Source organism: Hemicordylus capensis, chromosome 1 (genome assembly GCF_027244095.1).
Source record: "Hemicordylus capensis ecotype Gifberg chromosome 1, rHemCap1.1.pri, whole genome shotgun sequence".
NCBI lineage: Eukaryota > Metazoa > Chordata > Lepidosauria > Squamata > Cordylidae > Hemicordylus > Hemicordylus capensis.
Window position 1 is genome coordinate 429525121 of NC_069657.1, and position 26935 is coordinate 429552055.

The 26935-nt window shown below is 45.8% G+C and overlaps 1 protein-coding gene across 4 annotated transcripts in view; it reads left to right on the top strand.

Annotated features, from left to right (window-relative positions):
* The window catches only part of EPAS1 (endothelial PAS domain protein 1), a 177249-nt gene that overhangs the window by 93630 nt on the left and 56684 nt on the right, over positions 1-26935 (top strand). Inside the window, exon 1 of one of the 4 annotated variants that reach the window (XM_053312164.1) lies at positions 9231-9365. The exons of the other annotated variants lie outside the window; for them this stretch is intronic. Within the exon in view, the coding sequence (XP_053168139.1) occupies positions 9311-9365 (55 nt within the window). The 5' untranslated portion in view covers positions 9231-9310. Of the gene's footprint in view, positions 1-9230; positions 9366-26935 lie in introns of those variants that run through there. 4 annotated transcript variants of the gene reach the window in all.

The window sequence follows — 26935 nt, forward strand, 5'->3', positions numbered from 1 at the left end:
TGCCACTTTTCAACAAAAGTTCTCAAAATGGTTTACAGGGGGTGGTGGTGATAAGTGCAGATAGTGAATAAGTATTGCCCAAATAGAAAGGTTATTGATTGTTTTGGTTATTTATGCCCTACTTCTTTGTACAAATACCACAAAACAGCAAATCGAAGCAAAACATTCTGTACTGCTTCACAAAGGTATACATCTAAAAATAAACCTGGAAATTTTAATTGAAACCAATTACAAGATTTAAAGCTTGAAGTGTTTAATCCTAATTAAAATACCAAAGATTATAAATCACAAAAGAGTTCCATGCTGGGACAAGCAAATCCCAATATGACATGGAAAACGGGTTTGCAGAGGTGCACCTAGATAATTTTGGAGCCTGGACCTAAAGGCACTGCAAGTTAAATATCATCCCTACCCCCACCCCCCACCATACACACACCCCGTGACACACACAGTATTTTTAACACGTGGGTTCTTCAGGGCACAAACAGCAACTGAACTCACAAGTATGTAAGAATATAAACCAGGTATATTTATACAAATATGCATTCATAAAAAAATTTCAGCACACAACTTATATCCCCATCCCACATATTTCTTTCCCCTCTCTGTCACTAAAGCAGAGGTCACACCTGGCCGCCCAGTGCAGGCCACAGTTACACCCAGCCACCCAGTGCAGCGGGGACTGGGAGCATGGTGCCCACACCACCCAGGTCAGACTAAAGAGGATTTAGGGGGCCCCAAGGGTTGTGGAGGCCCTGGACCTCCTCCCAGAAGTCCAGGGGTAAGAGCACCTCTGCATGTTTGCATAACTTATCAAGCCAGTCTATCTGTAGCTCACTGCTGGTAGTCTGTAACCCACTGCTGGTTAATATAGTGGTGGGATATTTTTGTGAAGTGTGTGTGTGAGGGGGTGCATCTTTCAGATTGGTCCACTATCTCTCTGAAGAGTTTTGCATCTTGCTGTCCTTACTTTCTGTACAGTTGGGTTAGCTATCTTTTGGTTCTGCCTGTCAAAGAACTCTGTGTCACCCAAAAGCTTGCATATTTCTTTTAGATTGTGAGCCCTTAGGGGACAGGGATCCATCTTATTTATTTATTATTTTTCTGTGAGCCAAAATTCCTGAGCCATTTTTGGAAGGGCGGTATAGAAATCAATCAATCAATCAATCAATCAAATCAATCAATCAATCAATCAATAATTCTTTACCAGCAAAAGTTAACTCAGTATAAAATATTAACTGGATTAGCACAGTTTGCTACATTGTGTGTGTATGTGTGTGTGTGTGTGTGTGTGTGTGTATATGTATATGTATGTATGTGTGTATATATATATATATATATATATATATATATATATATATATATATATATCCTAGATGCCCATAAAATCTAGTCTATTAGTTAAGTTTCCTTAATACATGAACAATATTTTGCTTCAGCAAAGGCCACCCACATTGCTCAGCATCAGAGAGCCATGAAAACTGGAGCCTGATAAGAGAGATTGAGTTTGCTTAGCTATGCATGCCTACCTGCTATTAAAAAGTTTAATGATAGGTTGCCCTTCTTGGTCACATTAATACTATCAGTGAATAAATTTCTCACACTCTTCAGTGCCTTTATTAGAGCCCAAGTTAAGCTAGCTCAGGGGTGCCCAACATCATTATTCCAGTTGTTGTTGTTGGACTACAACTCCCTCAGGGGTGTACCAAGGTTGGAGTGTGCCCGAAGACGACGAGATTTTAAAATGGGCCCCTTGTTTTGAACCTGCTTGAACACTTGTGCACATCAAAAGGGGGCAATCTCCTAGTATGGAATAAATGAATAAACATTTTTAAACAATCTGATTAATCTGAATGAACTACCCACCCAGCCCCAAAGCAATTGGTCAAAGGGATTATTTTTAATGATTTTTAAAAATATTTTTAAGGTTTTATTATTTCTCCCATAGGGAATAATGAGGATTAGGTTATTTGATGTCACATAGTTTTTTCATAATGAATCTCTATGTAGAATCTACAGTGACATCAAAGAATCCATCACATGTGGATTCTTTGGTGTTGGATTCACTGATGGCCAGTTGCTTCCCCCCTGCTAAATATAAGAGTCACCACTTTAAAAGACCTCTTTGCTCAATTAGCAAGGGGCTGACTGAAGCACAGACTTCTTCAAGCAAGGAGAAGTATAATTGCTCTTCTGAGAGTTATATGAACAGTTTGCATATAAGTAAATTATTTTGAAGTGAGGAAAACCTGTGTTCCTGAACATGTTACAACACTTAATTCTTTTGCAAACAAAGATAAAAAAACAAAACCCCAACATTCTAATTACTGTATTTTTACAAATTCATTTCTGCAGTCAGTGTAGAAAATGCACAGCTAGATGGACAAAGGCTAGATCAGGGATTCTCAAACTTGGGTCCTCAGGTGTTATTGGACTTCAGCTCCCATAATCCCCAGCCTCAGTGGCCTTTGGTTGGGGATTATGGGAGTTGAAGTCCAATAACACCTGAGGACCCAAGTTTGAGAATCACTGGGCTAGATGGACGAAGGGTCAGACTCCATATCTTTCTGTAATCTAGCATCCTCTTCAACAATAAGCAGCCAGTCAGATACCTCTAGAAGCTTGTAAATTGAGGTAGGAAGGCAAGAGGCTTCTCCCCACGGTTGTTCCTAACATATTCAGATCCTCCATGGTCAGGGGCAGTCGAGGCAGGCAATCCTTGACTACCCGTCTCCCACACAATTGCCAAATGCTGTTAGTGAATAGATGCATCATTTAGACCCACAAAACCTAAAGACAGTTCTAAATATACATATATGTGGGTATTTTACTCTCTATGACATTTCTATTCTACCCTTCCTCCAAGGAGTTCAGGGCTCCTTGACACCCCCCCCCCTCTATTTTGTGATCCCCTCCCCCATTTATTCTGTCCATAATCCTGTGAGGCAGGTTAAGATGACAGAGAGAGAGAGAGAGAGAGTATCTGGCCTAAGGTTACCCAGTGAACTTCATGGCTGAGCAGGGAGAGACCTGAACCCAGACATTCCCAATCCTAACTCTTAACAACTACAGCACATTGCCTCTCAAGTGTTGATTCACTCACTTGGGAGTAAGTCAAATTGAGTACAATGGGGCTTACTTCTGAGTAGACATGAATAAAATAGTGATGATACTATGGGATCATAATGGTGATGGGCATGGGTAGGCCAGCAGCCACAGGGCACCCCTAGACCTAAAGTAACCAAGTGCACCTCTGGCTGGTGCTGTTTTGGCCCCCAAGCCGGCCTTGTTGGGGCTCCTCAGAGGCTGTGGGCCAGGAGACATTTGCCTCCTCCCTTTGTCTTATTGATGGTATGCCCCTGCTCATCATCCCCAGGCCCAATGGTCAAAGGCTACTGTGGCTGAGGGTGATGGGAGTTGTAGTCCAACAACAGCTGCAGGGCTGATGTTGGGCACCCCGAGCTTGACCCATTGTGTGTTGACACACTGGGCATGCACTGTCCATCCCCAGTTACAATGGCCTTCAGCCACTGTGACTGGGGATGATGGGAGCTGTAGTCCAACAACAGCTGGAGGGCCGACACTGGACACTCTTGAGCTGGACCAGGCCTGCTCAACTTAGGCCCCCAAGTTGTTTTTGGACTACCATAATCCCCAGACACAGTGAGCAATAGTCAGGGATTATGGGAATTGCAAGCCAACATCTGCAGGAGGGCCGAAGTTGAGCAGCCTTGAACTCACAGTGAGTGTCCAGACTGTCATCCCTGATTCTGGCTGCATATCAAATCTCAGTGGTTGCCACTCAGCCAGAGAGGGGAATGTACACATGAATTGCTCAGCTGCATATACCAGTTCACTTAAAATCAGCGATGGGCAATAGTTCAACTAGTTTTCATGTAGGAAAGGGAAAGGAAAGGTTGTACCATCGAGTTGGTGTCAGCTCCTGGCAACCACAGAGCCATGTGGTTTTCTTGGTAGAATACAGGAGGGGTTTACCATTGCCATCTCCTGTACAGTATGAGATGATGCCTTTCAGCACCTTCCTATATCACTGCTGCCCGATATAGGAGTTTCCCATATTCTGGGAAACACACCAGTGGGGATTCGAACCAACATCTTCCTGCTCTCTAGGCTTCCCCGCTGTGCCATTAGGTGGCTACTTTTCATGTAATTACTACTTTTCATAAAGCAGTCCAAACGACATAGCTTAACTGTTTTTTATTGGTAGTTTAAAGTACTGCAGTTCTGGCATACCCAACACCGGCAAGCAGCACAAGGCTGGCACAGGCCTCCATGCTGATTCTGTCTGGGCCAAGCCGCAGATCAGGATTCCAGTCTAGCACCCAGAGAGAAGGGCGCAAAGCAGCTCCAACAGATCCTTGATAATAACCTTCTCCTCCCCAACCAGCAGTCTCTGCATGTGGCATGCTGCTTCTCTTCCAAGTACACTAACCACTTTCCCCCAGGGTCCAGCACAAACAGGTGCAGATTCAGAGCTGTGCAGAGTAGTCTGGGGAAGTGCCAGTGACAGAACGAGGTGGAAATTCCATTCTTATTCTGTGGAATTCTTCGCCATGGGATGTGGTGATGGCCACCAGCCTGGATGGCTTTAAAAGGGGCTTAGACAGATTCAAGGAGGACAGTTCTATCAATGGCTACTAGTCTGGTGGCTGTGGGCCACCTCCAGCCTCAGAGGCACGATGCTTCTCAATACAAGTCGCGGGGAGCCACAGCAGGAGAGAGGGCATGCACATACCTCTTGCCTGTGGGCTCCCTAGAGGCATCTGTTGGGCCACTGTGTGAAACAGGACGCTGGACTAGATGGGCCTTGGGCCTGATCCAGCAGGGCTGTTCTTATGTTCTAAAGGCATGGGAGAACCTCAGCTGTGATTGCATGACCCCAGCAGCATGCTCAGATGAGCAGCAGTTTGCCACAAGCAGAGGCAGCTCAGAACTAAAGGGTATCTCAGCGACTATCTTCTCCCATCACCTGGTTGCCAATCAAAATCAGTATTGGAGGTTTTTCTTTGGGTATCCCTGCCTGTTCTGAAGTCATGTGGCTGCTTATGGAAGAGGGGACTTCTTCTGTGGTGCCACCCAAACAACTGAACCCGTTCCCTAGACATGTTCACCTGATGCCATCTCTGCTATCTTTTTGGCACCAGACAGTTTGTAACTTGGGGGAGTCTTGAGTGCTGCATACATAAGTTTAAAAATATGCAATCTGTTCTAGAGATCTGGCAAGCTCTGGCAGAAGAAGACAGAGCAGCTAAGTATGTTACCGAGTCAGTCATTTTCTGGTTTCCTTGAAGAATGCTGCTGTTGGGGTCTGCTGCAGGGGCTAAAGCCACCTCCCCACACCCCACCATACTTTCCTCATGCACAGAATTTGGCACAGAAATAAGAAAATCAGCATTTCAACCACTAATACAATACATATGGCTATTCTCATGCTTAAGTCATAAGACTGAAATTTGTGACTTTCCTGAGACAATAGGTCTCCTATGATTATCAATAGATGATAGTGGCAATCATGGATGATTTGAGACAGGGATTAGATAATAAATTTAAAGCAATTGGCTGATATCCGGACTAAACACTCTACACGCTGAAAAAAGGTTCACACACAAGGGAAGGGTGATTCCTTTTCTCATTTACAAAGGAAGAAGGGCCATAGTTGAACAGTACCTGCTTTGTGTGCAGAGGGTCCTAGGTTCAATCTCTGGCATCTCCAGGTAGGCTTGGGAAAGATCCCTGTCTGAAACTTTAGAGAGCTGCTGCCAGTCAGTGTAGACCATACTGAGCTAGATGGGCCAGTGGTCGTCTGACTCAGTATAAGGCAGTTTCATATATAAGTAGTACAGTACACAGAAACAGTTACTGGGAAAGTAGAAGGCAGCTTTGTAGGTTTATTCGTTCATTCCTGCATCCTGCCTTTGTGCATGAAATTATGTAAGGTGACATGATCATGCTTTCTAGGATCCAAACCCCACTGCCAAAGTTAGCAGCTGGCACGCTGTGGGCTGGGAAGCAAGATATAAATATTCATAGCAGAGGTCGTTCTGCCGATGGATCGTGTGGCCTGCAGAGATGGGTCTGCAACTGCTCATCTCTGTTGTGTTAAAAAACTGTGGCCTAACCAGATGGTCAGTTTCACACCGGATATACTCTCTGCTGCTGACTTATCCATTTCCCCCACTTTCCAGAAAGGGTTGGGGATGTGAATTAGGTTGTGGGTTTTAAAGAAATTAACCTCTTGATTTTTTAAAAAAATAACGCGATTTGGTTATTACTTAAAATGGAACGTGTTAGCAGCTGTTAAATCATCCAGGTTTGTGTGTTGTGTGTTGTGTGTGTGTGTGTGTGTGTGTGTGAGAGAGAGAGAGAGAGAGAGAGAGAGAGAGAATTACTTCATCCTTTTCATTCTTAAGTGCTTTAATACATTAAGCAGAGAGGAAATTAAACAATTTGGATTACAACCATAACATAACTAGGCCTGCATTATTTCATATTCTTTAGAGTATATCCTCTTTCAGAGTTTGTCCTTTGCCAAGTTTGATCTGTCTGAATTGAGTTTTTCCCCCAGTGCAAGCAAGATTAGCTACTTAGCACTGCTTCCTAACTGTAACTTTTCCTTTAAGAACATTCAGACATGCAAGGGTTTTCCCCCTTGCTGTGAGTGGAGCACATGCTTGTGTATTATGCATCAGGCACATGGTGTGTCATGGTTTTTATGCCAGGGCTACTTTACTCTCTGCACATGATGGGCACAACCTTAAATATGCACCTGCATAACTGGTGTGATACATTTCCAGGTGCAAGTTCTGGGCATTATTAAATAGTAGAGTTTTCTCCTTCAGAGAAAAAGCATCACCTGTTTGCTGTACACCAGCAACAGCCACTAGGAGAAAAAAATATGCTGGACTGAATAGGAACAGTTGCTTTCCTTGCTAAATATATCAGAGCCACCATTTTGCTCAGCTATCAGGAGTGTCGTATTTTTTAGGTATTTTTTTTTTAAAAAAAATACATTTGAAGACCTTAACAGCCTACGTCCAGATGATCTCAGGGGATGGCTCCTCATATTTGTGCCTTCCCAGTAGGTAAGATCTGCAAAGCAAGGCCCTGCTTTGAATTCTGTGTTACCTCGAGGGTGCTTGACCTACCTGAGAAACAAGCCTTTTTAGTTGCGTCCATAGTGTTTTTGGGATGCCCTTCCCAAGAGGTCTGTATAGTTACCCCTAGGGATGTGCAGAACATTTCAACTTGAAACCGGCCTAAAACTGTTTAGTGTTTTGAGTCTCTTTAGTGGCTTGAGTGTTTTGAGCTTGAAACAAAACACCTTCTAAATAAAAGTCCAGTTTCGCGCTCGATGACATCCTGTTTCGATCAAAGTGTTTCAATGTTTGGAGTGCCATTTGGGAGGCCTGTTTTCCCCTTGCTGATTGGTTTTCTGGCACTGGTTTCTGATTGGCTTGTGATCTCCTTGCTTCTTGGTTGGCTTGTTATCATTGAAATCAAGTGTTGTCATGGGCAATTGTGCCCCCATTGGTTGGGCGAAGGGAGGAGGGAACGCAAAAGGAGGGAGTTTCAAAATGTATCCAAAGGGAGGCAGAAAGAGCTCTTATGCCTCTCTTGAAGAGGATATATCAGGAGAGGAGGAAGGTAGGTTTAATTTTGTGGTTTTCTTTTCTCAGCACTGTGTATAATATGCTCTGATATTGCTGCTATAACTATTTACTTTTGCTGGATCTCAAAGAACTTGGGTGCCTGCCTTCCTTGAGTTGTGGTTTTGTTTGTTTGTGCAATAGTGTTGCGGCAAAAAATGGACAGTGGCAGCTGTGTGTGTTTGTGTTATTGTGATATTTCTTGGTGATTGCTGTGAAGAGCTCCATGTCTGGCCTTGAGACTAACTTGTGCTTCACTCACTGCTCTGGTCTGTTCTGCAATCTGCATTTCAAGATGTACTCAATCAAAATGTGGCTGAAATTGCTCTAATTGAACTTATGGGCTATGCTTGCAGCTAAGGGTGCTGCTGTGGCAGCTGTTGCAATGCTAGGAAGTAAGAGACTTTATGTCAACTTTTTATTTTCTCTATTAGAGAGTGTTTCTATGGATTTCTGCCATCACATTAACCTCCACCTCCAAAACAATCTCACTTCAGGCTTTGGAAATCTTCTAGAAAGTCAGAGTACAGTATGTTGTTAGCTCTGCTCTACATTGTACTCTTAAAAGTTAAACCTTCATATCAATGCATAAAGTGCTAGGAAGTAAGGAGTAAAATAGTGTGTGAGAGAGCCACTTGTGCCAGTGATGTGACTTCAGCTCAGGCACTGCAGCTGGCAGTAGATTCTGGGTCTGTGATTCTTTTTTGGCCATTTGGACTGTATTTGAAATGTGTGTTCTGTGTTGGGAGGGACAGATAACCTTTTTCTGTGTGCTTCTGCAGTGTTTTTCAAGGCAGGGTTGCAAAATGCATTGCAAATTGCAATGCAAAGTGTGTGTGTGTGTGTGTGTGTGTGTGTGTGTGTACTCTTTGAGTTCAGTTTGGGGATCCTATGGGGGTTTGGGGGAAAAATTAAAATTGTGTTTAAAAATGTCTGCTTGCTCATTCCTTTGTGGGATGGTTGGTAGCACCCATCATCCCCTACCACACAACCCACTATGGTGTCCCTTGGAGCCATGCATGGGAAACAATGGGGTGTTTTGAGTTTCCCCATTGTTCCCTGTGGCCGAGACACTCGGAATGTTTTGAGGTGTCATCAAAACTGCTGGTTCAACTTCTGTTTTGGTGAACAGTTCAGGCATTTTGTGTTTCGAAACAAAATGCTCGAAGCAAAGTCCATTTCATGCACATCCCTAGTTACCTTCCTGCTGTCTTTCCATAGTTTAGTTACATAGGATGCTACCTTATACTGAGTCAGACCATTGGTCTCACTAGTGCATTATTATCTCCATTGGCTAGCCAGAGTTTCAGACTGAAGTTTCCTGCCTGGAGATACCAGGGACTGAATCTGGGACCTGGCATATGTTCTCCCACTGAGCTATGGTACTTCCCCTTCTAGGTCAAGACCTACCTTATCCAAATAAGAAAGCTTTTTGAAGCTGACTAATCTTGCTGATTTTCTCTTTCTTTATTTCTTGATGATTTTGTTGATTTTTTTAAAATTGGTTTTAATTGGCCTTATCTGTCTTCTATATATTTAAATCTCTAAGGCATACCCGTGGCTAATCCCATGCGTGGCAGCTCTCTGGAGAGTTCGGAGAGCTACCAGATAGGCTAGCCACAGGACGGGTGGGAGAGTGGAAAATGGCGGCGGCAGCCAAAGAAATCTGCGGCGGGTGGACAGCCAGCAGCAGAACAGGTGCGAGGACAAAATGGCAGCGGGCAACGCACCACGCGGGCGGGCAAAACAGCAGGGGATGGGTGGGAGGATGGGCGGGTGAAACATTGGTGACGACGGACGGGGAAGAAGGTGGAAGACGGGGAAGAAGCCGGCTGGTGGGCGGGCCAGCGGGCAGGGGAAGGAAGAAGCCAATTTGGAAACGTGGTATATAAATATTTGTTGTTGTTTACAGTGGACTGTCAAACACCAGTGAGATGACTTCTGGCTTTGGTTGCTTCTTCTCTGCCCTTACGAAGCTGCCCAGTTAGCAGCCCATCCTCCCAGCCGCAAACATGGAAAGATATTTTTGTTGCAGCCAGCTTAATGTTATCCTGTTACTGGGCTTCCCTTTCCTGTTTTGTCTCGTTTATTTCTATACCCGCCATTATTATTTGTTAAACATTTTATTTAAACAAAGAGCATCTTCAGGTTTACATGTTTATCTTGCTGCAAACTTCTGAAGGCCTTAGAACTAAAATCTGTTGTAAAAACAGAAAGGAAGAAAACAATGGGAACGGTTTTAGGGGAAAGGGTCAGCAAAACTGAAGCATTAACATTTAATTCATTCAGCATTAATGTTCTCTTTAACTTCTTAATTTTCTTTATGCTGTTCCTCATGTTGCTTCTGGTCTGGGGAAAGCTGGTAGCTGGAACACCATGGCGCAGTTCAGACATGACACTAAACTATGGTTTTAGCATTATGAAAATGAACCATGGTAAAGTTCAGGAGTATGTTCTTCCCATCTTGAGGGGAGGAGATTGAAATTTTCCACTTCTAATTATGGGTAAAATGCAATTTCTTGTTATGTCTGTAATTGGGGAAACTGATTTAGTTATGGTTGGTTCAGAGGAAGCAGAATCAAATCGTAGTTTCAGGTCTGGTTTGTTAACTAACTATGGTTGAAATAAACCACAGATCCTTGAATTCAGATATAGCAGGAAACAACGATTTGTTCAAAATTGAAAGTAGACGTTTCAGTCTCCTCCCCTTGTGCGTGAGGGAGAGCATATGAGCCCCAGACTGGGTGTGGCTTGTTCTTGCAATGCTAAACCATGGTTTAGCTATATGCCTGAACTGAGCCAATGAAGCTCTTCCCATGATCAAGTGGGAAGGGCTACTCTGTTATGCGGGGAGGAAGCCCAAAAGTGCTTACCTCCCCACAGACAATCAATCACACGGAACTCCCTGGGCAGGCAGATCTCCTGCCCAGACGAGCGGTGGCTTTGCTCGGGCACTCCTGCGCAGTGTTCTCTCTAAGAGGGATTCCCAGATGTTGTTGACTACAACTCCCATAATCCCCAAGCAAAAGCCATTGCAGCTGGGCATTCTGAGAGTTGTAGTCAACAGCATCTGGGAATCCCTCTTAGAGGGAACACTGCTCCTGCGCCCAGCCGTGGCTCATCCGGCAGCTCCAGGGGTCAGGCGAAGGGAAGCGCTGCTGTGTGGTACCCCACCTCCCCAGTAATGCACCATGTGGGTGTGCGGTGCATTCCTGGTGTCCCCTCTCCCCCTCTTCCCAAGTGTGTCCGCTGTGGCTGCAAGCAGCCACGGCAGACACACAACCAAATAAATGGGGTTAATGGAGCTCTCACTCCATTAACCTCATTTAAGAGGGAGGGCATTTAGTAGGCTTGACGCTGGGGGCCGCATGGCTCCCATTGCTGCACACAAGCAGCAGAATCCAGGTTGGGCTCCCTTAGCCCTGTTTCTGCTGCTCATGGGAATCGCCTCGACAAGTCACCTTGTGTATCTGAGCCTGCAAAAAATGAAATGAAATTTTCTTACAGCATGAGGAAGTTTTACATTCCATGTATAGCCCAATATCCACACTCCACCTGAATTTGGCCTTTCATTTCATAATAGGAAATGTTGATTCCACGTCTTGGAGTTCAAAAGAGTGCAACATACCAAGCTTTGCTTTATTCTGGTTCTTTCTTTACTTAGTAACCCATTTCCCTTTGATTTTCACAGTAGGCAGCTCTGTGCGAGAATGCTGGGAAGGAAACCCTCGGCATGTTAGTCTGGTGGCTCGGCTGAGATTAGTATTGCAGGAAGTAACTAAAACAATAGCTGTAGAATATTGTTCCTATTTTCTTCATGGAATACTTGATAGGGTTGCCATCTCTTCCCCACCCCACCCTTATGGGGCGTCTGTGCCTTTTAATAATCTAGCAGCTCTGAGGGCCCTTCATGGTAGACGACGTGGGGTGGAAATGATTTGTAATAAGATAAAGACATACATAACAGTGTGGTAAGGCAGACATTCAACAAGCATGGTTTTATTTGGCATGGAGATATGAGGAAAGCTTCACCTGTTGAATTTTCTGTCCTATGTAAGAGCACGGGTTCTCTGCTAGAGGGGGGGAAACAGATGGAAACTAGTGGTTGGTCAAGTGAGGAAAAGCACCCACTAGGCTTGTTCACGTAAAGGTTAAGTGAGTGAGACAAGCATCCTACCCACCTTTGGGAGCTGCGCTTTTAGTCTGGGCCTAAATGAAAACGGATAAGGAAGGACAGCTGTTGATTAGGAGGAGGCAATGGACCTGAATCTGGGGATTCCCTTCCTTTCCACGCAGATGTAGATCTTTTTTAAAAATTTGAAAGCTTATATCCTGCTTTGTAACCTCAAGAGGTTCCCAAAGAAAAAGTCCTCACAATAAAATCACATTAAATCTAGTGTTTGGAATAGAAATAGCTTGGTTCCCCCACTTGAGCCTTACCCAGATGTCAGGCTTAATTGCGGGATTACGCGACAAATCATTAGTCTCATAGAAGCTGCAGCCTGAAGCCAAATTAATAACAATTCTGGGGAGTGTTCAAATAGGGCTGCTTTGATGCAGTGTTTCTCTGTTCCTTTTGAATTTTTTTTTTTAACCGTTCATACTGTCTTTTTCAGGTCCCTTCTGGCCAATGGCTTTCTAGAGTAGGCGGGATGCCATGCCTCGTCCCACTCACCCCATGCATGTGTGGTGTGCGCTTCTAAAAAATTTCATTTTAATGAATAAAAGAACTTTTCAAAAAATTAAAACTAGTTTTTAGGGGATCTGTGCCAGCTTGCAATGCCAACATGGAACACACACACACGAGAGAGAGAGAGAGAGAGAGAGAGAGAGAGAGAGAGAGAGAGAGAGAGAGAGAGAGAGAGAGAGAGAGGATTAAAAAGGGCACCCTTCTCCTAGGTCTTTTGACTCTGAAATTTGCATTGGTGTCAATGGATCCTTTTTTCTTTTTTCTTTCTTTTTCCGGTCTCGACCTCCGGAAGACCATTGATTCGGCAAAGTCGGTCGTCTTGCTGGGTGCTTTACAAGATCACCCAGCTCCCAGGAGAGATCCTGCCTAGCCTCCGGCTTCGCAGCATTCACTCGGCCAGCGCTTTGCTGCTTTCCTGCCATGCCTGGGCCCTGACCAAGGAAGGCGGCCTCCCTCCCTCCATCCCTCCCCTCCCCGCCCACCCTCCTGGCCAGAAAGCAGATGCAGTGGGAAGAGCAAGCCAAGCCAGACGGGAGGGCAGATCCTTTTTTATTTTTCTCCCTCCCCCTGCTGGTCTTGATTTCCGCAAGCTCACCCCGCAGAATTTTTCTTTAAGAATGCCAAAAACCCGAGGCTTTACGAAAAGTCGCTCTATCACTGTGGCCCCTCCGTACATCTCCGAAGAAATGCTGGGGTACTTCGAAGTATCCCACAAAGCCGTGCAAAAAGTGGGACTTTTTAGCACGGCCATGATTCGGGCTAAGCTCTAATGTACAGGGGAAAGCCTGAATCATATATGGCATGCACCTCGATATCTCACAGGGACTTGGAGGTAAATCCCCCTGATGTGTGAATGCATACCCACCACTCCGGCGGTACTTTGAAGTAAATTTGCCATCTAAGAACTGCCATGACTTATTATTAACACAGAATTTCCTGCCCTCATCCTTGGCTTTCCCCAGTAGCCATTTAGTGTCAGCCTTTTAAGGCAGGCCTATGGAGGCAAGGAAGCGGGTCTGAGCAATTGAAGTTCACTCTGCCCCCAGATTCATGTTTTTTGCTTGTTGAGTAACAACAATTAGTAGTTGCTAGGCAATAGCTCAATTGAAGCTCTCTTAATTAATGGAGTGGGGCTTAGCACCTGTATTCTATTCTCAGTCCCCAGATGAGACAACAAAGCACAAGCCTATAGAAGTTGTGACGCACCATGTTATACCAGTCCTCTACGGTGGGCTGTCAGGTTTGTGAGGATTCTCCTGTGTTGGGAAACCCTGGCAGGCAGAAAAAAAAAAAATTCCAGGAGGTTTGTCAATACCCCAGCCCCCAGTTCAGCCACCATGCATGGCTGGTGGATTGCATTTGGTCTGGTGGTTCACAAGCTGGGCAGGCCTGCTCCACACCCTCTCTGCAGCATATCTGTCTGCTTGCCTGTCTTTACATTTTATATCCTGCTCTCCCTCCAAGGAGCCCAGAGCTGTGTACATGGTTATGTTTATCCTCACAGCAACCCTGTGAGGTGGGTGAGGCTGAGAGATAACTAACCCCTGCTAACTTGGCAAAGAGGCACCCTTTTAATGTGGTGATTCTCTTGATTGAACAGGGGGAGAGTGGTCCTATCCAATGCCAGCACAGTACCTCCAGTGACTGTTGCTGGTGCCTATCTTATGTTTCTTTTTAGAATGTGAGCCCTTTGGGGACAGGGTTCCATCTTATTTGTTTGTTATTTCTCTGTGTAAACCGCCCTGAGCCATTTTTGGAAGGGCAGTCTAGAACTTGAATGAATAACAACAACTACTGCTACTACTACTACTTCTATCTGGCCCAGAGTCACTCAGTGAGTTTCATGGCTGAACTGAGATTTGAACCTGCGTCCCCCCCAGCCCTAGTTCAAAACTCACTACACCATGCTGGCTCTAGGGTTCTAATAATCTAAGGTTATGCTGAAATTGTATTTTATTTATTACATTTATATCCCACCTTTTTTTGTCTTGGAACTCAAGGCAGTCTGCATGGTGTCCTTAGGCGGTCACCCCTCCAGCCACTGACTGGGCCTAGGTCTGCTTAGCTTCAGTGAAGTGGCTGTATCTTGTGCCTTTGGTTCCATGTCCTGGAACCTCGACTACAACGATAGTAGCCTTGTGGCTACACATCCCAATTCCCTGATATTCTGGCAACGGGGGTTTCTGTTTAGAGGTTCAAGGGTGGCGCTGGGGGGACAAGGGCCTTCTCAAAACTTTGGCTGCCACCCCTCTCCCCACTCCCCCATTTCTGTTTCAAAAAATCTAACATGTAGGACACAGCTTGCCCACCCAGTAATGCACTTTGTCCCTTCTGTGTCCCTACCCCCCTTTTTTTTTGGTGCTACCACAGTAGGGGTTAGAAACTCATGGTGCACACTCAGCTATATCCCACGGGGTTGACCACTCGGGCAAAGTATAGTTGGGCCATGTTAGGTCTGCACCAGACTACTTACTTCAGAAAATTCAGGACCGAGGCCCAGAGGATGCCAGGCTCTTCAGTGAGGACTAACCAAATAAAGGCTACTTTATTCATTGCCCTTTCTTAGCAGATTAACATTTTGGAGGTTTTTTAAAACTGTGCCTCTCTCTGCTCCACACTACCTCTTTTGTCTTTCCCATTTTCATAAGCAGGTGGTAGGAAATTGGTGGCGAGTTATTTCTGTGGCTACAGATGGTAAAAGTAATGGGAAGAAGTCGGAAACAGACAGGAAGTTCTTTCAGAAAAGGGAGGCAGCAAAGGAGCCGGTCTGAGCTTGCTTAAAAAGAGATCAGCGGCAGAACCGGAAAGCCTGTGTGGAATGTGACGGGGTGGGAGTAGGGTTGGGATAGCATTTCTGCTTGGTTCTAAGGGATATCGTAACTTGCAGGGGAAATGGACCCGTTGGTAATTCATGAACATTCTACAAGATCTTCTCAGATGTACAGGTCAATCTACATCAGGCCTTAACAGGTTTTCTTTGGGTCTAGGGGCCAGCCCAAAGATTAAGGAGCCAGGAAATGGACACTTGGTAAAATTACTGGACTTAGAGATGGACCTTGTGAAAGGGGAGGGTAAATAGTGTTCTCTTCATCCCCTTTACAAGTAGCGTACATCAAACAGAACCAGGGCTGTCTGGGACAAATAAAGATTTTACTCAATAACACTACCTCTTAATATCCTAGTCTAGGCGCCACAGTTAAATTTCTAGGCACCATGACTCCCTGGCACCTGGGATTTGTGAGGCCCTGATCTACATATTCAGAAATAGCCCAGCTAATATGTTTTGCCTCCTGGGATTTTCTTGGTGGCTTTTGGCAGGGGCAGTCTTTCCATGAGGCAGGGTGAGGCAGTTGCCTCAGGGTGCAAGGAGCAACAAGTGCCCTCCTCCACCATGACAGACAAATTTGCCCACAGATGGGGAGCAATTATATTGCCCTTTGCCTCAGGCAGCAAAGTGACTTGGACCGCCCCTGGCCTTGGCCTGCTCGTTACTGGTCAACGGCCAAGTTACAAATTGCCATCCATATTTGAGGCTGAAATCTTATACACATGTAGTTGGAGGTGAGCTCCTTAATTCACTGGAACGTAATTCCAAGGGGAAATGGAGAGGAGGGCTACATGCAAATCAAGATACTCCTACAAAGAGCCATCAGTTTCATTCTCCCCACTCACCTCCCGGCTTGGAGAGGTGGCAAGCCCAGTGGGGCTCTATACTGAGGTGACTTGTTTTGGATAGTTTAAGTACTTTATCTTTGTACTCTTCAAAAATGGAGCCAGTTGGTGCGCTTTGCAGTTGAGCCCTTCAGCACAGTTGAAATGAGCGGCCTCAAGTCGGCGTGCACGGCAGTCCTAATTGGGTTTAATCCAGGGGTGCACAACTCAAATGCCCCAGTGGGCCAGAACCAACCATGACTTGCTACATGGGGCCAAGGTCAATTTAATGCTCGTTAACTACTACATGAAAGTTTAAAATATTAATACAAGTGAGAGGGCAGAGGGTTGGTGTTAGTAGGCTTTATTCGGGGGGTAAGGGACATCTGGTCTCAAGCGGCCAGCTGCATTGAGCTGCTGCCGCTCAGTTGGAAAGGCCAAGAGCTCTTTCATGGCTCCTTGCTCTTGCTGCAGGATATTCCTTTCTGGGGGCCAGCAAAAAAGTCCCTGTGGGCCGGATCTGGCCCCCGGGCCTTATGTTGTGCAGGCCTGGTTTAATCAGAGGTATAAGGCCCTCTGTGTTTTAATGGGACTTCTTCCAAGGAAGTGGACTCACAATTGTTGCTTAAAAGGCCCTTTTGCTGCTGACCTCCGTGATTTGGGGTTTGCAGCCAAGACTGGCACAAGGCATTTCCCTGCTTCAAGCAGCTGCAACTTGTGATCTGAGGGTTTCCCCAAAGCATGCTCTGTCGATAGCATCAGTACAGATCCTCCGGCTTACCTTTTGGATCGCTCACTGCTTAGTTTTTCCCCTGTTGTTGCCCCAAGATATCGCTGCTTGAGTTGTTTGTGCAACTACTCGGCTCCTGCTATCTGAGAGCTGGCCTTATGGTAGCAAGCATGAATAGTTCCTCTTTGCTAAGCAGAGTCTACCCTGGTTTGCATTTGAATGGGAGACTATACATGTGAGCACTGTAAGATATTCCCCTTAGGTGATGGGGTCGCTCTGGGAAGGGCACCTGCAGGCTTGCATGGAGAAAGTTCAGAGTTCCCTCCCTGGCATCTCCAAGATAGGGCTGAGAGAGACTCCTGCCTGCAGCCGTGGAGAAACTGCTGCCAGTCTGGGTAGACAGTAACGAGCTAGATAGACCAATGGTCTTACTTGGTGGAAGGCAGCTTCCTGTGTTCCTATGACTCCTGCTCACTGGGCAAAGAGGCACCTTTCAAAGTGGTTAAGCAGCGGGAGGTCAACTGACCCTATTCAACTCCAGCGTCCCTCCAGTGGTGTTGTTGATGGCTACCTTGCATTTCTTTTTAGACTGTGATCCCTTTGAAGACAGGGAACCATCTTCTCTTACTGCTCAGACAGGATTTCTTCTGTTTCTTTCGTTCCCAAAAGGGCTGTGGAAATGAGACCTCTGGGGAGGAGAGCTATGTGGTGCTGGTTGTCCTGCTTGCTAAAGGACCCGGGGTGCTTGACAGCTCACCAGTAGCAAGTAGATTTGTAGATGCCTGAAAATGGATAATGCAGGAAAATGGAGGGAGGGAATGGAGCAACCAGGATAGGGAGGGATAAAGCAGCCAAGTGCAGTTGCATGTACTTAGGATGTATTGCTGGGGGTGAAGATTAAGGGGATAAGCTTGTAAGATGACAGGTACAATCCATTCGTTTCAGGGCAGTCTCTCCAAATACTCACTGGAATTTAGGGTGCTGCGTCAGAATGATTCTGGTGAAAAGGGAATTTTGGATACATAACATATGTTAAAGGTAAAGTGTGCCATCAAGTCAGTGTCAACTCCTGGCGACCACAGAGCCCTGTGGTTGTCTTTGGTAGAAAACAGGAGGGGTTTACCATTGCCTCCTCCTGCACAGTATGAGATGATGCCTTTCAGCATCTTCCTATATCGCTGCTGCCCGATATAGGTGTTTCCCAGTGGGGATTCGAACTGGCAATCTCTGGCTTGCTAATCAAATCTTTTCCCTGCTGTGCCATTAGGTGGCTGAACATATGTTAGGTGTGGCCCAAAATGATTGTCTCCCACTTTTGTAGCTTTCATTTCAGTTTCGGTTCGCCTTTTAAGGCATGGAGTCCAAAAAGAGGGGCCATGAACTTTACCTGTGACAACAGTGGTGCTTTCCCCAGTGGCCGCCATGTTTTTTTAAAACCCAGAATCCCCTTTGGGGATAACACTGTGTCATAACATATTGAGCAGAGGGGTTATGGGATAAAAGGGCAGCCACTAGCTGGAAGCTGCCAAGAGGAGTGCCGTTGCTGCTACCCCCACAGCAGTGTCCAAGAAATATAAAAGGGAGTAAGTAGTGTTGCTCATGGGAGTAAGCAGCTTCATCCAAACTCCACTGGACCTGCCCATCCGGTCCTCTAAGGGCCCAGATGTCTTCCCAGCAGGCATGGCATCATGATCTCACCAGCAACAATCCCATTAGCCGCTCAGGCACAGTGGGCGGCTGCAGCAGTTCTGAGCACTCCTGGATGCGTGCAGGACTTTCCAGAGCATTTCGGAACTGCTCGGACCACCCAGAGAGGCTGGGCAGACATCTGAGTGAGCAGCAGGCACCTTAACCCCTGCCCTGCCGCTCACTGCTCAACTGGGTCCTTAACCAGGTCCACTTCTTAAATGAATGCACGTACAGTCATTCCCACATGTACACCTGTGCACGTACAGTCATTCCCACATGTACACCTGTGCACACATACAATGCAGTGTCTGAACAGGCATTTGTCATCTACTGATCTTATCACTGCAAGTAGCAGCCGTACTTTTAAGGCACCCACACAGTTTTAAGTGCCATTCTTTGAATGAATAAAATGTATTCCAATAAATGAATAAAGACACTTCTCTGGAGCTCTGGGTTTGTATCCCCCCCACCTCCAAGTCATTGTGTCTTCAAAGAAATTCTAATTATTAGCTCTCAGCTATATCCCAAGAAGCTGGACTAAAGGAAGTGAGCGAGCATCAGCGGAAACATGTTCTAGCCCTTTGGAACTGTGCACATCCTGGCAGTGGGAATCAATCAAAGCTTGTTTACAAGGGTTATTTTTAGCACAAAAGACATTTCCCCCCCTTTAAATATTACACCAGGCATTTGCCGTAAAATGACAATGCCATCTTGGGCATTGATTATTAACACTTTTTAAAAGTGCAGATAATTTTTTTAAAAAACTGGTTCTGCATAACCAATAAGAGATGAAATAACTTGACATATTTCCAAAACTAGAGAGAATCTCTATACACATTTATTTGTTTGTTTGTTTTTGTTTGTTTGTTTGTTTACATTTCCTATCCCGCTCTTCCTCCAAGGAGCCAAGAGCGGTGTACTACATACTTAAGTTCCTCCTCACAACAACCCTGTAAAGTAGGTTAGGCTGAGAGAGAAGGGACTGGCCCAGAGACACCCAGCAAGTATCATGGCTGAATGGGGATTTGAACTTGGGTCTCTCATCCTAGTCCAGCACTCTACCCACACTACACCATGCCGGCTCTTGGTGGTCCACTTGGTGGTCCTGGACCACTAGGTGGTCACAGGGCAATTTCTTTAAAATGAGGGTGGCAAACTAGTGGCCTGCAGGTTGGATGTGGTCCCCAAAACGATGCTGGGATAGGGAGCTGCCTGCCTTATACCGAGACAGGTCCATCTGGGTGTATACTGTCTGCTCCGACTGGCAGAAGCTCTCCAAGATTTCAGACAGGACTCTTGAGCTGCTTTCCCTTACAATGCCAAGGACTGAAACTGGGACCTTCTGCATGCAATGCATATGCTTTACCACTGAGTTAAAGCTCTATCCTCTGGGATTTAAATGGCTGCACCAAATGCTAGTTAAGGTGCAGCTGAAGTGGCACAGTGGGGAAATTCTTGACTAACAAGCAGAAGGTTGCCGGTTTGAATCCCCACTGGTGAAACACCTAAATCGAGCAGCAGCGATATAGGAAGATGCTGAAAGGCATCATCTCATACTGTGCGGGAAGAAGCAATGGTAAACCCCTCTTGTATTCTACCAAAAGAAAACCACAGGGCTCTGTGGGCGCCAGGAGTCAAAATCGACTTGATGGCACACTTTACCTTTACCTAAAAAGAAAGTTATGTCATTAAGTTTTTTTGAAAATTGCTCACCTTTTTGTTTGTAAGGAAACCAATAGGGAATGAACTTGCTGTGGATTACACTGCCACTCTGCCACTTGAAAGAAGGGACAAGAGCTGGTCTTGTGGTAGCAAGCATGAATTGTTCCCTTTGCTAAGCTGTGTCTGCCTTGGTTTGCATTTTGTTTGTTTATATTTGTAGACTGCCCCAAACTTCCATTTCTGGGCAGTTTACAACAACATAACACATATTGCTGCTGGTGAGTAGATTTGAGGACTCCTGCTCAGATTTTCACTTGGTTTCAGGGATATAGTGTGTGATTTGCTCTATGTCACATGACCACACATTGTAGATTACGCAGTTGCACCCTGGAATAGGTTTGGAAGTCAACACCACATGGGAAACGTGTGTTCTTATCCATCTACAACCCCATTTCAGCTGGAGGCCAGAATGCCTAATTGTGTTCTCTGCTACCCTAGTATGATTTAAGACAAACATCCAGTTGTTCTGAGCATATATGTAATATTTACTACAGCTTTTCACCACTGAATGTAAACAACAAATGAAAGACCTTAATTAAGAAAATGCCCTGTGTGTGTCATATCCTACTCTCAAAGAAAGCGTGTGTATGTAGCACTTGTTACAAAATGTAATTAGAAAATTATTTGGGCACAGCACGAGTCGGTGATAATCGCTTTAAGAGCCTGACCACAGCAAAGCTGGATGGGTGGGTGAACTGTTTCCTTCGTGTGCTAGAGTTAACCAGAGTTCATTACAATGACCCCCAAAATACACTAACAGTCTTATTCTGTTCCCTCATTTTTCCTGCTTTCCAACACTTTTCAAATTCCTTTCCTTCCGGATCTCACATGCCTTTGTCATTATACCTCGCTTCTGTGTGGTACAATTACTGAAGTGCACTGAGTAGAATTGTAGGATTTTAGAGCTAGAGGGGACTCTGGGGGATCTTCTAGTTGGACCCCTTGGTCAGTGCAAGGAATTGCTACAGCATCCCTGAGAGATGGCCATAAGCCTCTGTTTGAAAACCTCTAGAGAAGGAGATCCCACCACTACATGGGGGAGGCTGACCCTGCCCTTCCTGAACAGCGTGTACTGTTCCTGTTCTTGAGCAGTTTTTACGTTAAGAAATCCTGTCTAACTAGCCGACCCCGCACAAAGCATCTGTGCACTCTTTGGGGCTGGCGGTTCCCCCTTCCCTCGCACCTTCTGCCCCAGTCTCTCAGCGAGGCTCCACCACCCACCCAGCCGGGCTCCTCTCAGCCACCCTCTTCCTCGCGCCCTTCCTGATGGTGGGGCCTCCTCCTCCTCACTGTGGCCAGGCCAGCCCCCCACTGCCGCCGCCACCTCCATTACTGTGGCCAGGCCCCGCTGCCACCGCCTCCCCACTCCAGCCGGGCCCGACCATCATGCTCCAACGTTCTCCCTCCCAATGCTGGGAACTCTTGCAGCGTCGCAAGAGTTCAGCCACAAATCCAGCCACGCATCTGCATGCATGGCCGGCCAAGAGAATTAATTATATAGAAGATGTCTAGCCTGAATCTGCTTCCTTGTAATGTCCACCCATCAGTTCTAGCCCTGCCCTCAGGAGCAACAGAGAACAAGTCCACTTCAGTTTGCTGCTGTTGGGGTAAATGCTTGCTTAGTATCGGTGAAATATTGGAAGCTGCTTTATACCGAGTCAGACCACTGGTCCACCCAGCTCAGTATTGTCTACACTGACTGACAACTGCTCTCAAAGGTTTCAGACAGGAGTCTTTCGCAGCCCTACTCTACCAGATGCCAGGGGTTGAACCTAGGACCTTCTGCATGCAAAGCAGATGCTCTGACCTTGAGTTACAACCTCATCCCCAGTAGTAGGTTCAGAATGAAACTGATTACAGTTGCACCTGTTCAGACAAACAGTCAATCTGACCCTCTCACCTATTGAGATCATCTGGAGAGGTCCGTTATGGTTTCCACTGGGTTGTTTGGTGGAGACCCGGGACAGGGCCTTCGCTGTGGTTGCCCCGGGGCTTTGAAATATGCTCCCTGTCAAAATAAGAACATCTCCATCTCTGTTTGCTTGTAGGAAGACCCTCAAGACACACCTGTTCTCTCAGGCTTTTAACTGACGTTTAATTTTAAAGTGTTTTCATCCCATGAAGTTGTGTTACCTTTTTTTATTCTGTGAAATTGTTTTGTTTTTACTGTGTTCTATATTGTGTTAAACTGTGTACCCCGCCTACAGATACACATATCAGGCAGTATATAAATAAATAATCTAATCCTGCACTAGGGCCAAAGTACACAGTATAATGGCGGATTCGTATTTATTTTAATGCATCTGCTCCATTCACATAAAAAGTGGGGTGGGTGGGATGAGAGGCCTCCCTTAACAGCAAAAGACCCACGCAGGAGAGAGCTGCTCCTCAGCCTCTCCCTCCTGCACCTTCCCTCCCCACAGCCCCTTGTCTTGGCCACTTTGGTATCAGAGCTGGGAATGATGAAAAGAGATATACAAGAGACTTTGAGGGTGCATGCAGGAACAGCAGTGAATTCAGCGCACGTCTCCCACATGCTCTTTTTATCGTTAGAGTAAGATCCCGCCACTACTACCCATCTTATCTATGAATGGGTGGACGTGTGCATGATTGCCCCTATAATGTCTGCCTTGGCCCTCTGTCTCCAGTGGTGGTCAAGCCTATTGCTCTCAAGAAACTAATAAGCAAATCACTACGGAGATAAGTATCCCCTGTTCTTTGTGCCCAGCATCTGACTACGTACTTACTGCTACTGTTATTACTATTCTCTCTCTCTCTCTCTTTCTCTCTCTCTCTCTCTCTCTCTCTCTCTATATATGTATATATATATATGGCGTACCCATCGCTAATCTCATACATGGCAGCTCTCATGAGAGTTTGCGAGTGAGCTGCCTGCAGAGAGAGAGGAAAGACAGGCTTGCGGGCGAAGCGGGAAACAAAAGGGCAGGGGGAGAAAATGGTGGCAGTGGTGGGTGGCGGAAGAAAACAGCGGCGGGCAGGTGGGGAAAGAAAATGGCGGTGGCAGGCTGGGGTGGGGAGAACTAGAGGTCCAGATGCTCTGCGCCCAGCCCAGCTAGTATGTATTATTCGTGTTCTTTTCCATGAAAATGTTCTCAAAGCAGTTTACATAGAAAAAGAATAATAATTATAAGTAAGATGGTTCCCTGTCCCAAAGGGGCTCGCAGTTTAAAAAGGAATGCAAGGTAGACACCAGCAGTAGCCACTGGAAGGATGCTGCACTGGGGTTGAATGTGGCCAGCTGTTCTCCCCTTGCTAAATATAAGAGCATCACCACTTTGAAAGGTGCTTCTTTGCCTAGTTAGCAGGGAACCCACCTCTAAATGTGCAGCTTCCAGCCTCTGAGCACGCAGGTTTTAGAACTAGATGACTAACGGCCATTGAGGAGCCTATCCTCCAATTCATTCGATCAGCCCTTTCAAAAGCCAAGTATAATTTTCGATGCTGTCCTGTGCTTTTTAAAAAAGCCTTCTATGATCATCACAACATCCTGTGGCAATGAACTGATTATTGCTAGCACTTCCTTTAGTTTGCCCTGCGCTTCTTGGCTCTTCGTTGGATGACCTCTAATACTTTGAGGGGAATAATTTGTCTGTCTTTGTTCATATCCTCCATACCATTGATAAAACTGGTAAGCATGTATTTTTCTACCTGCTTCTTTATTTAGATCATTTGTAGGCCATCCTTCACGATAGAACAGAGGGTAGGCAACCTTGGCTCTTCAGCTGTTGTCAAACTACAACTCCCATCGTCCCCAGTCACAATGCAATAGCTGGGGATGGTGGGTATTCATTAATATTTATTTATTTACTCATTTTATTTAGTTTAGTTTACTATTCTAGTTCAACAACAGCTGGAGAGTCAAAGTTACCTACCCTCACTACAGAATCCTCATTCAAACAATAATAACACTACAATAAAGCAGCCTAAAACCAAAGATGAAAACACTTTAGAGCACAGCAGCTATAAAACCTGCTGTGCCTTTTATTTTATTTTTCAATTGTATTTTGAATTTTCTTCCTCCCTCTCCCTTTTTTGGTCTGTTATGATTTACTCTGTTGTGTGTTTGTATCTCATGTTTTTAATGTAAGCAGCCCAAAGAACAATTTGTTATGTGGTGGCTAACAAATAAAGTTGTTGTTCTTGTTGTTATCATTATTATTATCCAGGGCACTTTATTATAATAGGGCATGGTTATCATTATTATTATCCAGAATAGCCACTCAACAGCAGCAAAATGGTTCCGTTCAGGCAAATCGCTTTCAAAACATAAACAGCAGGGGGAGCAGTCTCACGGAAATTAACAACCAGAAAAAACAGCAACTTTTTAACGCTGGATATACAATGTCATAGCACTATGTTGCAGCGATTAAATTGGAAACAAGACATTGAAAATATGAACGGCACCATGCTGTCAGCGTAGGGACTGCAGTGTCACAACACAGGAAGTGTAGAAGCACATTTCAGAGATTTGTCGTGAACCCATTGCAGGGTGTAATCTGGAAAGCGTCCAGCAGAACCAAACCATAATCAGTTATAAAGCACTAGTATTTTTAAGCCCGTTATTATAACGGGCGCTAGCTTTCTCTGCCGTCTTTAAGTGTTCTTAATCCTTAAAAAAAACCCAAAAAAACCCTTTCTGTCTCTCTGTCTCTTTCTGGGTTTTTTCCCCTCCACCTGTCCCCCGCGGCAATCAGGCGGGGAAAAAAGCATAATTTGCAAAGTGGAAGTGTGGAGCACGCGAAAAGAGCTCCTCTCTGTGGTATGCTGCTGCCCATACTGTTGTAATGGACGTGAAGGACGCAATAGGCGTCCTTCGCGTCCATAGCGGCAGTTTGGGCAGAGGCTTAGCACAGGGAGGACCTCTGTTTGTGAGCTCCTCACTTCTTCTTTGCTTTTTTTTTTTTTTTTTTTTTGCCCGATTGCCGTGGGCTGGAGTGGGTAAGGTGGGTTTGGGCAGCTGGTTGGGCGGGTGGGTGATAGGCGGGGGCAGCGCCCTTCTCGTGGGTGATTTTGGCCCTTAATCTTTGGGGGGGGGAGCGGGGAAGGTGGTTTTGGCCAGCTGGGAGGGCGGGTGAGCGGGCGGGGGCGGCAGCTGTCGCGGTGGGGTGCATTTGCGCCGTCCTGGACGGCGCGGCCAGGCGTCATTGACGGCTTTGCCGCCACCTCGCCTGGCTTTCCCGTCCCCCGTCTCGGTCTTCCCCCGCAATTGCCCCCGGCATATTCGGTGCGGCTGCTTCTGGGCGCCTCGGCCTCGTCTCGGCCGCGCCGCAGCTCATGGCTGAGGCGTCGGCTTCGCCGCCGCCTCGGCCAGTTTCCCCCACCGCAGCATACCCGGCTTTTTCAGGACGGACGCTTCTGGCCGTTCAAGATGGCCGCCGGGTGCTGGCGGTCGTGTCTCCCTTGCTCTGTTCTGGGCATGCGCTTCGCGCATGCCCAGAACAGGCCAGGGAGGCACGAACACACGCCTTGGTGTCCATCCACGGACGGACACCAAGGCTTTTATTAGAGAGGATGCTGAAATTTCTGGCTAAAAATCAATAATCTTCACCTGGCACCTAAGAGAGACGTAAATTTGGGCGGGGTATACATTTGATAGATCGATCGATCGATAAATAAATAAATGTTAACAGGTTTGGTGTCATGTGGGCTTCTTTGGGGACTGTAATCCATGAGGTATCACAACTGAAAAGGACCTTTCTCCCGTCCCCACTCACCCAACCCTGGATAGCGGAGCAGCTGGAGGCAGGGTGGATTTGATTTAAATCAAACTGATTTAAATCATGATTTAAATCACTAGCAGGGTGGATAAAAAAAAATCTGATTTAAATTTAAAAAAATCCGATTTAAATCAAAAAAATCGGATTTTTTTTATTTAAATCGGATTTTTTTGATTTAAATCGGATTTTTTTGATTTAAATCGGATTTTTTTTTATTTTTATCCACCCTGCTAGTGATTTAAATCAGTTTGATTTAAATCAAATCCACCCTGGCTGGAGGAGGGCCTCTGATGAAGCAGCCCCATCGCATTTGTATTCCACCTTTCTCTCAAGGAGCTTCACACAACACACCATAGGCTTAGCCCATTTCTAACTGCACAGCAATCCTGTGAAGCTGTTAAGCTGAAAGATAACAAATGGCTCAAGGCTACCAAGTGAGCTTCATGACAGAGTGGGAATCTGAACTCGGGTCTCCCTGGTCCAAGACCGTCATTCTCTTCATCATTCAAAACAAAAATGGATGTGATGCCTTGGCTGGATTCAGGATAGGCCACTTATTTATTTATTTTTTCTCTGTGTAAACCACCCTGAGCCATCTTTGGAAGGGTGGTATAGAAATCAAAATAATAATAATAATAATAATAATAATAATAATAATAATAATAATAATGCGCTGGACATGGAGTGAAGGGCCAGAATTGATTGGAGCAGTCAAGGATGCACCAGGGTCAAGCACTGGATGAGTCAGCAGGCAGGCAGAGAGCCAGAAGCAAAGGTGTAATCAGGGCTAGGGCTAGTCAGCCTTTTCTCTCAAGTGTCGTCAAGGTTGAGTGAGGTGGAGTATGAAGGGAGTCAGTCAAACAGAGTGGATGAGGTGTGGGAGTTGGAATTGTCCCTCTGAGTTGCTTAGACTGCCGGGCTGGCTTGGAGATGAGGACTTTATGGTGTATTCACATAGGATCATCCGTTGACCCTATTGCAGCCTAGCACTATACCCTAGGGCAGGGCTGCACTCCTGCAGATGTTGACCTACAGCTCGCATAATCCC